Genomic DNA, 14576 nt, shown 5'->3' with positions numbered 1-14576 from the left:
AATAATAATTAGTCCATTTATTGAGGAAGGCAACACAGACTATATTATGTCATCACTCATCACGCTAAGACCAATAGAAGCGGAGCACTGCGGGTAAAACCGCGGGACACAGCTAGTTGTTTCATAATATTATGCATAGAAAATCTTTCATTAAATTAAATAAATAAATAAATATTTCATGCGATTTTTACACACGGCACGATCTGATCCCATACTAAAGTTTTCGCTTGTATTATGGAAACCGTGGAAACGAAATGGTTGATAAACAATATAATAATATATTATGTAATTTTAAATAAATATAAACAAAGATAAATAATTATCACCCAGACACAGAACAAACAGCGATATTCAGCATTGTTACTCACAATTTTTAAACCATATCATGTGATATTTATTATCCACTAGCGATCCGCCCCGGCTTCGCCCGTGGTACATGTTTACGTTTTCTCTACATAAGAACCATCCTCGTACTTCAAGGAATACAATAAAAAAAGAATTATCGAAATCGGTTCAGCCGTTCTCGAGTTATGCGCTTACCAACACATTCAACACATTTGCGATTCATTTTTATATATAAGAAGATTATACAAATCAACTAATTTAGTGGTTATGAACATAAAAAAAACATCCTTCGTAATAACATCTGTCGTAGCATCAATCGTAGAGGTTCTACAATCTCCTTGCAAAGTATTCCCGCCTGGTACCCATTGTTTTGATTTAAACTGCAACCATGACACTGACCTTACTTATAAATTATCTGTGATTGCACAATATAATTTATAGATGAACAAATTATAAGAAAATAAACGAATTTTCTTGTACTATGTAAAATTATTAAAACTAGTGGTCGCCTAGTGGTCAAATTTCAACCACAAACACAAAACATAATATTTGTGTGTGTGTGTGTGTAACTTATTTGATGTATAATGTATTTATTATTAAACTACCATTTCAAAAATGTATTCTACTTGCCCGTATTTGATAGTTTACAGGTGACATTTGAATATGTTCGTGTAATACTTTATTGGACGGATATATTTTAACCAAGGATTGAAAAATCGGCGCTGATGAAATAAAATAAAATATTTTAAGTATTATAATATAAACGATTTATTTCATTACATACGATTTATTTCATTACATCTATACATACCTAACCGAAATTACAAATGAAATATAACAATTTTAATAAACATTACTACTTATGAATAATATTATTTATCAAAATGTTGTCTGCATTTATTTTCACTGCTGAAATCTTCCTCTATAGCCGCGCTTTTGTGTGGGTTCTCTACGGGTCGCTTTTGCACTGAAAAAAAATATTTTTTCTCAATTATTATTATTTATTTCACTAATAAAACAATACATTTTAATTAATATTTCAGAAAATGTAAATCGCATAAATTAAAATTGGTCCAACTTTAATTTTACCGTATACCTACATAAAATTTTATAAATGAATCAATATTGCTTGATTTTTAAATGCAACCAAGCAAAAATCAAAATTCGTCTAATTTATTAGTATTAGGTATCTTATTAAAAAAAAAACTCTACATATGCAATATCGTTTTTATATTGATTTAATCGATTGTCTAATTTCAATAGCATAAAACAATTTTCGTCATTGTTAAATAAAAAAAAGACGTGTGGCACTCGGGGACTGCCGCGGTAAAGCTATTGCATGCTATGCCTTCAAGCCACACCTCCGAGCCCGTCGGAGTGGGGAGCGTGAGGTTTTTTCGTAACGGAATTTCTGGATTCGGTCCCCGCGCTCAAGGCCTGCGATACAAGCTATGCAATAGCTGAAAAATTATAGATACCTACATATAAATGTGATTATTAATTTATACTCACTAAACAGAAGTTTAACCAAAGTGGATGCTGGAGCATCAATGAGAACGCACATGATGAAACTTAAGAGTAAAGAAAGCAAAGTAATTCCAGCTATTTCGTACATCTGTAAACAAATAACATTTAATCTCAATACCAAGGACTAAAATATTCTAATCTATAAACATATGGGACTCTATTTAAAAATAAATACTTTTTCCCTTAGTACTTGAATTAACTAAATAAATAAAAATTTCATATCTAAAATTGACTCTTTAATTGTACCGAACCGAATAGTTCGTAACTATAATATTTAAAATGAAATGAAATGAAATGAAATGAAATATGTTTATTGTGGATACGTCATAAAAAAAAATACAAATAAAATAAAACCAAGAAACTTAAATCTAACTTAAATCTATGCATGCCACAAAAGGCCTGCCACTCAGTGCAATACACTGATTTTCAGTGGTTGCCTTAGAATGCCCTGTTGACAGTGGATGTATTTTTGCTCAAAACTGCATAAAGTTATTAAAAAATAAAAAATAATAATATATATATCTATTTTAATATTATGATATATACTAAAAAATACTATAATTAATTTTAATATTATAAATTATAATATATACTTATACATGCTTATACTTAGGAAATAAATAATACATAATTACACATTAGCTTAGAGTAGTGACGAGATTATTGGATAAATACTTAAATCTTAGACTTAAATAATAAATAAACAAATAGAAACATTATTGGGGATGCTAAATTTTTTCTTGTTGGCGTTTTTGATAATCGAGAAAATAAGACTTTAATTTTTTTTTAAAAGAAGATAAGATAAGATTTTTAAAAGAAGAGAAGATTTAGGGTCGCGAGTCTTGACTAATTTTTATTATTGAAGTGAAACTTTAGTCTCGTTGAGAGTAAAATTTCAAAGTCTCGTCATGGCAATACAGTTACGTCATGGAGTAAGGCGACGCTTTTGGTATCTTTGAATCATGTCAAAGATGTTTCACTTCTGACACGTGTGCTCGGAAAACACGTTTTTTTATGCTTACGTAGAAAGAAAAACTACTACTCACCACTTCCAACTCAGTGAAATACGGTAACTTTACCATAGAACTCTTAATGACAAGTAATATCTCTAAATGCACCAGATACACCGCGTACGACAATCGTGCCGGTAACTTCCATAGTGGTAACGACAGGAACCAGTTAATCGGTCCTGGAATAAAAAAAAACATCATCATCACCATCATCATCATCACCACCATCATAATTACCATCATGCTTACCACCATAACCATGAACACATGCCAATATCAGCCAACACAGTGAAGTAGCCCATAATGCTCTCATAATAGAGTTCAGAATCGCTTCGAACAAAGTGAATTCATATGGTATGCTGACTGTTTCATAGATACCGAAGACACAGTATGCCATGCTAGAGAACGCTGTTATCCAAAAAACTATGACGTATTTCTAAAAAAATATATTGATTAATAAATTTAGTAATATTCAAGAGTTTCACCACATTTCACGGAGCTATATTATTGTCGTATGATGTGAATTAATTTCGGTAATTATAGGTAAATTATGATACAAGGCAAATGGTATGTATAATATTATGATAGTAACTAATATTTGAATAAAAAACTTTTCAGAAATAGAAACAGGAATAAAATAGAAATATTTTTTCAATATTACACCTGACAAGAATCTAACAAAATTACAAACATAAAGAAGAATGTCTATAGTTTAAAGGAAAGCCGTGGTCATAATATGGCATAATATCCATCTACCGTTGCGAGACTCATTATAATCCATCCATACTAATATTATAAATGCGAAAGTAACTCTGTCTGTCTGTCTGTTACTCAATCACGAACTACTGAACCAATTTGCGTGAAATTTGGTATAGATATATTTTGATACCCGAGAAAGGACATAGGATTGGTTTTATCCCGGAAATCCTACGGGAACGGGATTTTCTCTGAAAACGCGGGCGAAGCCGCGGGCGGAAAGCTAGTACTTAATATTTTAAAGCTGAAGAGTAACAAACTCTGTTGTTTGAACGTGCTCAGGAATTACTGGTCCGATTTGAAAAATTCTTTCGGCGTTAGATAGCCCATTTATCGAGGAAGGTTATCCATACTATAATATTAAAAATGCGAAAGTAACTCTGTCTGTCTGTCTGTTACTCAATCACGCCTAAACTACTGAAACAATTTTTATGAAATTTGGTTTGGAGATATTTTGATAAACGAGGACACAGGCTACTTTATATCCCGGGAAAATGACGCAATCCCGGAAATCCCACGGGAACGGGAACTATGCGGGTTTTTCTTTGACTGCGCGGGCGAAGCCGCGGACGGAAACCTAGTAGGCTATATGTATAGCATGGAGGAGCGGAGCAACGCGGGTAAAACCGCGGAGCACAGTTAGTAATAAAATAAAATCAAACTGTTATAATATGACCATTAAACAAATCTCTATCAGCAGCAGCTATTTTCTTGTTTCGTACTTTTTAGAACGTGCTTTAGTAGCCCGGTTTTAGTTTTTAAACTTTTATAAAATAAAATGTACATGACACTAAATGTACTCTTTTTCACTTACCATAGGTAATTCTATTTTTCTTCCTCGATATAGTTTTAATAAATAACCAAATAATATACCGATTACAAACGGAGAGGCGCGAGTGGCAGTGTTAAAGTAAAAGTCGTGGAAGAAGTTCACAAATGAATCTGTATAGCTGTAAAATAAATCAATTTATTAATGTCTAGATGTGTAAATTTGATTAAGGAAGGATTAGTCATAAAATTTTGAGACATAAATACGGTATTGTCCTACAACAACGGTCCTAAACTATTATTGCTAAAAATATTAGGTAGATTATACTTTTCATTTATTATACTTTAGAATAAGTAATAGGCTATTTTAATGTAATGCTTCGTGGATTTAAAAAGATCTGACTTTGAGAATTAAAGAACAATAGTCCGGGATACATCGCCCATTTTTGCAAGTGATTACTATCAAGCTAATTTTTCGTGAGTAGCTTTATTTTGATGAGATGCCCAATAATTTCATGTACGAAACTCTCGATTGTGGTAGCTTACGGAGATAACAAGGATAAAAATTTTTGATTTGACGGTTCTCAAATATTTATTACGCAATTTGTAGGACAATATGTCTGTTGAATTAAATAAGTATTAAATAAGTGAAAATAAAAAAATCAGCTGGTTAGTAATCATTTATGATGACTTCGTTATCGATACACATTGGAAAGGGGGACTCTTTGATCAAACCATAGATTTTGTAGGACAAATATTTTTCGAATAATTTAGATAATTATCTTGAGATTGAACAAAAAAAAAAACATTCAGTTAGTAATTAATATTTGAGAACCATCAAATCAAAATATTTTATCCTTGTTTCCTCTGGTAGCTACCACAATCGAGAGTTTTGTACATGAAATTATTGGGCATCTCATCATAATAAAGCTACTCACGAAAAATTAGCCTGATAGTAATCACTTGCAAAAATGGGCGATGTATCCCGGACTACAAATGAATACTAAAACAAAACCAAATTTAAAAATTGAAATTATAGTTTATGCTAGTAACATAATATTCAGAAAAAATACTCACTAAACATTCATGAGAGCAGAAGGGAACTCATATTTGACCACATAAACTGCAACTATTATCATAGATGCCAACCCCACTGTAGTTAAAGCAATCCACGCGATCAAAGACGAACCCAGAAGAAACACTATTACAAAAGGACTCAGCAAATAAAGCTGAGTGTCTACTGTTATGTACCAAGATTGTAAGACGCACTGCGAAAAAAGAAAACAGATCAAAGATACATAATACATTTATTGATAAAAGAAGATGTTTCAAAACATTTTTGATTTACTACTACTTGTGCTTTATGTATTACTAGCTGTGCCCCGCGTTTTTACCCGCGTTGCTCCGCTCCTGTTGGTCTTAGCATGATTATATAATTATAGCCTATAGCCTTCTTCGATAAATGGGCTATCTAACACCGAAAGAATTTTTCAAAGCGGACCAGTAGTTGCTGAGATTAGCGCGTTCAAACAAACAAACTCTTCAGCTTTATAATATAAGTATAGATGTTTATGATCAGTGTATCTCATTTGCCGATCTTCTGTAAAGTATAAATTAGAAGAGAAAGAGAAGAAGATTAGAAGTAGTAATAATTATTAGTAAATGGTAAAACTATAATATTTTGACGATTCAAAAGTAATTTTTAATGAAAAATAATACATGCTTGACTTTATCAAAGCACCAGAAAATGTTGTAAAAAAGATTCAAAAAGTGATAAAGTTAGATTACCAAATAACATAAAACTCACAATTCCTAGTGGTCGATAGAAATTCTGTATATGCAGCAAGGTGGCCCACCATCGTTGTCTGCAGAGTTCCGAAGCCATGCCCATTTTCTCCCAGTCAGGACCATCAGAGATCCAGGTCATGATTGACGTCTGGAGGAGGACTATTGTCGCCAAGATTGGAAACATTCGCAAGATCCGATAGAGGTAGAATATGTGGATGTGCTTCAAGAATGGTTCTACAAGGAAATATGATTGTTATAAAAACATTGAAATTCGGATGATCTAATATATATATTTCTAATATATAATTATTATAAAGGCGAAAGTTTGTAAGGATGTATGGATGTTTGTTACTCTTTCACGTAAAAACTACTGAACCGATTACAATGAAATTTAGCACACATATAGAGGGTAACTTGGATTAACACATAGGATAGTTTTTATCCCGGAAATCCCACGGGAACGGGAACTATGCGGGTTTTCCTTTGCAAACGCGGGCAAAGCCGCGGGCGGAAATCTAGTCCATACTAATATTATAAATGCGAAAGTAACTCTGTCTGTCTGTCTGTCTGTCTGTCTGTTACTCAATCACGCCTTAACTACTGAACCAATTTGCATGAAATTTGGTATAGAGATATTTTGATACCCGAGAAAGGACATAGCGAAGCCGCGGGCGGAAAGCTAGTAATCTATAAAGTTTTTAGACGTTTTACTCGCAGTTGATAGATCAGCAATTAACCCATTGAGCCCCGAACGGCCCGATCGGTCAACACACAATAGATTTTGTATTGTGTCTGTGATTCCGGGGCCTGAGTTATTAAATCACAAGTATGTAACAGAAAACCATGGAGTTGATTTGCATATATTATTTGACATAGATAAAATTCCATTTACGAACAAAAACTAGCAATTATAATCAAACTCAAACATTTAATTATTAGATAACACATCACTTACTTGCAGTTATATTGTTTGGTATGACGTATATGCATAATATACCACTGAGAGTAAAAAATGTATCAACAACGATAGGGCACGCAACAATCCATGTACTTGAGAAATATGATGACCACTGAAATTATAAATTTTTAGAGTGGCAACCTACTAATAGGTCACGATGCTAATAATATAATTGGATAATATAAACATTGATTGACATTAATAATTGACCCATGAATTCAAATTTATAGAATCTTCTGATCACCAATACCCTCCGGGTTCAGTATAACAATATGTTTAGGATGTTGCTGGGGTTGCTGAGATACTGCAGTGCGTCAGGAATGTTTGCGGAGGCGCGCACTGACGGATTCCACGCAATCATGCGAAAAAGAGCGGCATCCATGATGCGCCGTGTCCGGCAATCGTCCAGCGGCATCTTAGCTGTATTCGTGGACAGATGGGATACCAATGTCTTGAGACATTGGGTCAAAATCCATGTCTCAAGCAGGTTGTGATATAAGATTGTTTTTAATATTAGATATAATTGTAATACTAACATAGTTTTTAAGGCCATTTTACTAACAATTATATGGATACTTTATCTGAAATAAATGAAATAAATAAATAAATAAATATGTTATAACAAGCAAACGCTCAATATGTACATTATAACTATATAATATACAATGCCTGCAGAATCATTGAATGATTATGTTAGAATTGGCAGTTTCAGTTCTGTTCTAAAAGTTATCTTTGTTACTGTTATCAGTATCACGTTAAATAATATAAAATTAGTTAAAAAAAAAACATCATGTGTTCTATCCTTAGTTAGACAAATTCTCTCTATCTGAAACTTACCTGTACAACATCAGACATATTGTGTGGTGGCGTCATGAACGTAAATATATAAGTATGTCCACATATAACCCAAAACATAGATAACGTTCGAATCCCATCAACGCACTCCAGAGCATTCTTATGGGATTCGAAGTTCACCAAGCGTCTCGTATTGGTATAGATTGAGAAGCTAGTGAGTATTCGACTGACTTCTTCTGTAAATTTATCAAAGATGTTATCAACTAAATTAATATCGATACTATTTTGGTAGATATTAATGTCTTTGTTACACGACTTTTTATTTCACTAAAATATATTAAGACAATACATTTACAACAAAAATAAACTACTGCTTTAATTTCGATAGATAACAGGAAACAGGAACATACACTTAAATAATTATTTAAAGTCGAAATACTTACTTTTCTTTCGAATGAATACTTGATATAAATCATAAGACGTACTCAGGAGAGTTAGAAGTAAAAGTATACCGAATACGCCACTGTAATGAAAATATTAATTTAAAATACCAATTACTTGTTGACTGAAGTTGAAGATCTGCGCTGTTGAGAAATCTCATTCAACAATTGAGTAACAAATTATTTCACTCGTGTTTACTGCAGGCTTTCCTCCTGATCTTCTATACATAATATAATAAATCTGTAGAAGGGTCAATTCTGTACATTGAAAATATTGAAAAAATAAATAGCAGGGGGTGTTACTGGATCGATACCAAACCCAAATATGTGATTAAAAAAATTTTTGTCTGTCTGTCTGTCTGTCTGTCTGTCTGTATGTGAAGACATCACGTGAAAACTAACGGTTCGATTTCGATGAAACTTGGTATAATTATACCTTATTATCCTGGGCGTAAAATAGGATACTTTTCATCCTGAAAAAATACGAAGAAAAAAAATAATCTTAATTTTTCAGTTTTATCCATAGATGTTGTTCTGTAGAACAGCGAACACACGTTGGGTATTATTATAGGCCTAGCCGTATTTGAGTCCAATAGATATTTATAAGATGTTATTGTCAGAGTTATTCAAAATGGAGAAATAAACCATCCACGCGAAGACCGACATCCGCGCGGACGGAGTCGCGGGCGTTAAATAATAAATGCTTATAATAACTACCTTAACCAACCAGTGCTAGAAAGCACAAAGCACGTAATTGCAGCACCTACCTAGCTTGTACATTTGAATCCAACCAGTCTAATAAATATGCCGAGGAGATAAAAAAAATGCCAACCTGACCATGTACATAAATTTTACTTTAGGAATTATACAATCTATTAATAAAGAGCTTGATTTTTTTGATAGATGTTAATTTTTCTGATCGACGTTTATCTTTGCAATGACGATCATAATATTATACAAGTTGATTATTAGACGACATGTGATTATGTCAGCACGCACTTGGCCATCGTGGTTAATTTATTATGGCCTGTACCCGTATATAAATAAATAAATAATAAATAAAAAAGTGTGTGCGTGTAACCTTTACGCGCGATTGAAGTAAAACTTCTTTGGCGTTGACGACATATATCACTGAAATGATTAAATATTAACTTAAATAAATAAATATTATATTATAATTTAATTATATTTATTATTCATGTGCTTTACAAAGATTATTTAAATGTTATATTAATATTATTCATTCGAAACAGGTAATTGAATGTCATCATAATTTCTTACGTACGAAATTATAGGTTTGTGGTAACTATAATGTGAAACATAAATTTTACTCTCTAAATTTGCTACTTTTCTTGAAAATACAGCATCTATCGTTGTACCGAAACGCGTTGTTGAATGAAGTCGAGAAGTATTCATAGATAAATCAAATTTTTCTTCTAAAAAATCAATTAACGGCTGAGATTCCTGAGAGCGAAAATTAACATTAAAATCTCCAGTTAGAATCATCGGTAATTCATGATAATTACTATTTAAAAGTCGAGAACCTTCAATTGTGAAGTGAAGTAATTGCTGATGAATAAATTTTATGATATTTGTCAGGCTAGTATTTGTAGAAATATAAATAACAACGATAATCACAGGTTGGTCATTCGTATTAACACATCGAACCAAGGCGATGTCACCAATTTGTGAAACCTCATCGGAAATTTGTGATAATATAGTTGGTGAAATATTTTGAATTGGTGTTACATTGTTCAGTGTATCTGTAGATGAATGATATACAGCTACTCCACCAGCAGTTGAGTTGGGTCGTTTGTATTGGGTAACGCAATAAAAATTTTCAATAAGAATTTGTTCGTCATTTTTCATCCAAGTTTCGGAAAATAACAGCAATGTGGACCTTTTTAATACTTTATCATTCAGATCAGAAACATGAGCACGTAAACTTTGGCAGTTGAAGGAAAATAGTGTAATGTTACTCTCATTTACAAGGTTATATAATTCTTCCTGTTGTGTTATTAGGCGAGAATTTGAAAGTCTTTCAAATTCACACTGTAAATCAACTATTCCCCCTGGACGCTTTCTTCCATGATAAAATTTGTTGTCATCGGTGTTTGAGACAATGAACAATCCATTTATATCAGTTACTCGTGATAATGCTACATATAACAGCTGCTGACTGTGACTTTTATTGTATTCATAAACGATTTGATCAAAAGTACCACCTTGAGACTTATGTATTGTAAGCGCACAAGCAGATACTAATGGAAAGTGATTTCTCTTTGCAAATATTGTCTTATTTCTATTCATTGGTACAGATGACGATCTTCGTAAAATTGGGACTGCTGTTCTACTAATGTTTAGAGTTTGAATATGATGGGCAGCTTTTTTCCTAATTTTCTCTCCTATCTTACCAGGAAACTCAAGCCATAAGCGTATGATGTTATCACTGTCATCACGTTCAATATACACTAACTTTCCAACACAACCGTTGGCTAAGCCATCAGATACATCAATATTGGTTGTAATAATGTAAAATTTGTTAAGAACTAATATGATTTTATAAGGCGATCCTCCTGTATCAATAACTGACATTTTATGAAATTGTTGGCGTACATATGCTTCTTGTTCAACTGAATGACAACCTATATACATATCTGTTGCTATGGATACTACTTTGTCTTCAGCAATATTTAAAATAGATTGATTATAATCCGCAACATGTTTATTTTTATTTTTAATTTACTTATTTTAAAAGTAATAAATAAACAAGTATATTTAGAGATTTTCAAAAAATTTTGCAATTTAAAATAATGTTTTTAAAACTGTTGAATTTTTCATTCACTTTGCTATTCACAATTGATCCGTTTGAAAATTTGAAAATAAATAATCCTAAGGGCGCGGGCACACGATGCGTTGCGGCGCCGCACCGCAAAGATTTCACCGTGTCAGTGGGCACACGAGCGGTGCGGCGCCGTAACGTTTTTATGTCGCAGCGGCGTCGTAGCAGCGTTGCACAGCGTGTCCTTCCTTGTGATGCAAAACAACTGAGCGGTGCCGCTCCGACGTCGCACCGCATTCACCCCTCCCCGCCTCGTCTTGGTGGTTACAAGTCCGGTGCGGCGCCGGAGCGCATCGTGTGACATGCCACAGATATTTCTATGTAAGACGACGCAGCGACACCGCTCCGGCGCCGCACCGCCGCCGCAACGCATCGTGTGCCCCCGCTCTAATTGATTATGATATTTGGCACTAGCTGGCGTTATAAGTCAAGAAGCGTGTAGTATATATGACATATACTTACAACCAATCAGAATTATTATTTTTAAATGGCGGAAACTACACAGACTATAGTAAGCGTTACTTCCGTCAGAAAAAAAATCTGAGTTACTCCCTAGTCGCGCCTAAAGAAGTTTTACTTCAATAAATAAATATTATAGGACATTATTACACAAATCGACCTTGTCCCACAGTAAGCTCAATTAAGGCTTGTGTTGTGGGTACTAGGCGACGATAAATATAATATTTAATAAATACATATATAGATAATAACACCCAGACCCAAGAACAAATAATTGAGTTCATCACACAAATATTTGCCCTGACCGGGGATCGAACCCGGGACCGTCGGCTCAGTAGGCAGTTACTTTACCACTGCGCCAACCGCGTCGTCATATAAGAGGCCCATCTGTAGTGGGAACATAATCATCCTATGATGATGATGATGAATATTTTAATGATGAGTCAATATGATTTCAAAACTTACAAAGCTATATAATCAGCAGTAACATAGGGTATGTCATTGGGAAGTCGGCAGAAACTCTCGACATACGTCACCTTTGGGAGTGGGAGGGGGGAATTAATGAAGTTTTCCACCTGTTTAACCGTGCATACCCTTGGAATACATAACGCCAGTTTCACAGTTGGTGATAGTAATGTACTGCCTGCAGAATCCCTGGAAGTAAATATAATTATTTACGATGTAAAAGTAAAAACGCAATATGATATAGATGATACTTATAATTTGCGCCAACGCGTACTCGTTCAACATTCCTTACAATCAGGGTTGCCTGGAAGAGATTGCTCTTGAGCAATAAGGACGCCTTTTCGTGCATATGTGCCCGTGTGTTATTATTGTATAAAATTATAGTCTAAGTTTGTTTGTCCTGGTATGTATGTACAATAAAGCATAAATAAAATAAATAAATAATGCATTGCCTACAAAACTCAATAATGATGTTTTAAAACACTATGAAAAGGTTAGAAAGAAGATGACTGGCTGTCAGAACAGCCGGTAACATTGTTCTAGTTGAGAAAACAATGAATATTATTACGATATTAAGGCGGGGATGGATTGGATTCCGGGAAAGATACCATGATGTTTTATCTGTAATTTTTTATAATGCTACTTTAAGACATGGTACGGGGACATATCTTAACAGTGTAATATTATATCTTTAAATTATTTACTTACCTTATCGCAGGCGAATTCTCCACATTATCAAACAGAGATTTAAAATAAACAACCACCTGTTCAGGAAACAGTTCCATTAAATCGTTAGTTGAGAATTTTGGCAGCATGCTTTTATAGTACATGTTCGTTTTGCTAGATTTCTGTGTGAATGGTATGTTAATCATACAGTATTTTCCCTGTATGTGCATGTCGTTAATGGAATTGTCTATGTCAAGGCACTCGTAGTAGTCCCCATAATCAAAAACATTTAGGGATAGTACTCCACTTGGAATTTTTGCGCTTGCGTCTAGAACTGAAACAAGTGGGTATTTCAATTTTTTTGCAAATTTTATATCTAGGTATTTATGCTAGTTATCTATGTTGTTGAATGATGCCAAATGTTCGTTCGTATTAGTTTATTGGTTGAAGAAATGAAGTTAATGGGCTAGTTACTTTAATAGTATCCCGTAGTTAACAAAATATAGACAGTGTTAAACATTTATTGTAGTAATAAATGCAAGCAATAAGCAATAAGCAACTTGCTTATTGTGAGTAATTACCAATATAAGTAACTAAGTAAGTATATAAGTAACATATTCAAAGTTAAATATAAAATTTTGGAATATAAACATACGCAATACATCTAAAATTAATCAATTTCGAAATTAATCCTCTCAATAATTACTTACATTGCAATACCAAAGAGCTGTTTGACAAATAATTCAATTGTTTATGACATTCTTTAGGATCCAGCACGCTTTCATACAGCTCCGTATCAAATACATTTTGGGGGTTTATTTGTATGACGTCCATTTTTCTGGATGCAAGGACATAATCTGTAAAAAATAGATTACGTAGGTTATGTAGATTTTTAAGTAATGTCCTTACTAAAATTATGAATTCAAAAATAACTTTGTCTGTACGTCTTCTCTTCTCTTCTAAGCCACTGAACCAATTGGGATGAAATTTGGTACAGATGTAGCTTGAGACGTGAGGAAGGACATACAAGGATAAACACAGCAGCAAAAGCGTTTTCCTTTGACTTGTATAATATAGAAGAGCAAATCGTGTGATTCCACAAAAGTAATTATCCTACACAATTATATCAGATTAATTATTTAGAAGCAATATTATATTAAAAATTTATTAATTACCTGCGTGCCCTTCGAATTTTACATAAAAAATGGCGAATAATTATAAAAATAATTATTACCGTTTTACGATTCACGACTCTATAAATAAAACGTGACAAATACATAAATTAACAGTTTAGTTGCATTATATTTCAGCCTACGGGTTTGCTCGTGTCTACGTGGGAAAAATGTAATTATTAAGAAATAGGAATGAACGCTTGTAATTTTGATCTGAAGCCGTTCTTTGAGAGATAGAAATATTCATATTAGTTGAATTTGATATTTTAGTTTTTCAAATCTTTATATACTATAAAAATGAATGCCAATTTCCCTTGGTCAGGGCACCGGTGTAAACGGCTGGACCGATTTCGATAATTCTTATTTTGATGTGTTCGTTATTGTCAGCAGAAGGATTGGGAAAGAAAAACCCAAAAAAATTCATCCTAAAATTAATAAAATGCGAAAACTTAACGGTCATTTTTCACGGGTTTAAATTTACGCGAAGACATGACAACGTCTAACGGGTCAGCTAGTGCCATAGAAATCTAAATAACAAGACACTAGAAGTCGTAAGCGTGCGTGACCTTGTCGCCACTTAGATGA

General features: G+C 33.2%; 1 protein-coding gene across 1 annotated transcript; it reads right to left on the bottom strand.

The window, feature by feature from the left end:
* Positions 1 to 1217: 1217 nt before the first annotated feature.
* On the bottom strand, positions 1218 to 13653 carry LOC149483165 (nose resistant to fluoxetine protein 6-like). The gene is made up of 13 exons (XM_089702148.1): positions 13530 to 13653; positions 12862 to 13153; positions 12154 to 12342; positions 8391 to 8470; positions 7990 to 8183; positions 7150 to 7264; positions 6214 to 6428; positions 5484 to 5674; positions 4453 to 4588; positions 3132 to 3318; positions 2919 to 3061; positions 1858 to 1960; positions 1218 to 1312 (listed from the first exon to the last, which is right to left on the bottom strand). The coding sequence occupies exons 1-13, from the start codon at positions 13651 to 13653 to the stop codon at positions 1218 to 1220; spliced, it is 2064 nt and encodes a 687-aa protein (XP_089558274.1).
* Positions 13654 to 14576: the final 923 nt, after the last annotated feature.

The sequence above is a fragment of the Colias philodice genome, chromosome 13, assembly GCF_061535455.1.
Source record: "Colias philodice isolate Cphi_HAF_F1 chromosome 13, ilColPhil1 Martin Lab GWU primary, whole genome shotgun sequence".
Lineage (NCBI taxonomy): Eukaryota > Metazoa > Arthropoda > Insecta > Lepidoptera > Pieridae > Colias > Colias philodice.
This window is presented reverse-complemented; position numbering and strand designations above follow the sequence as displayed.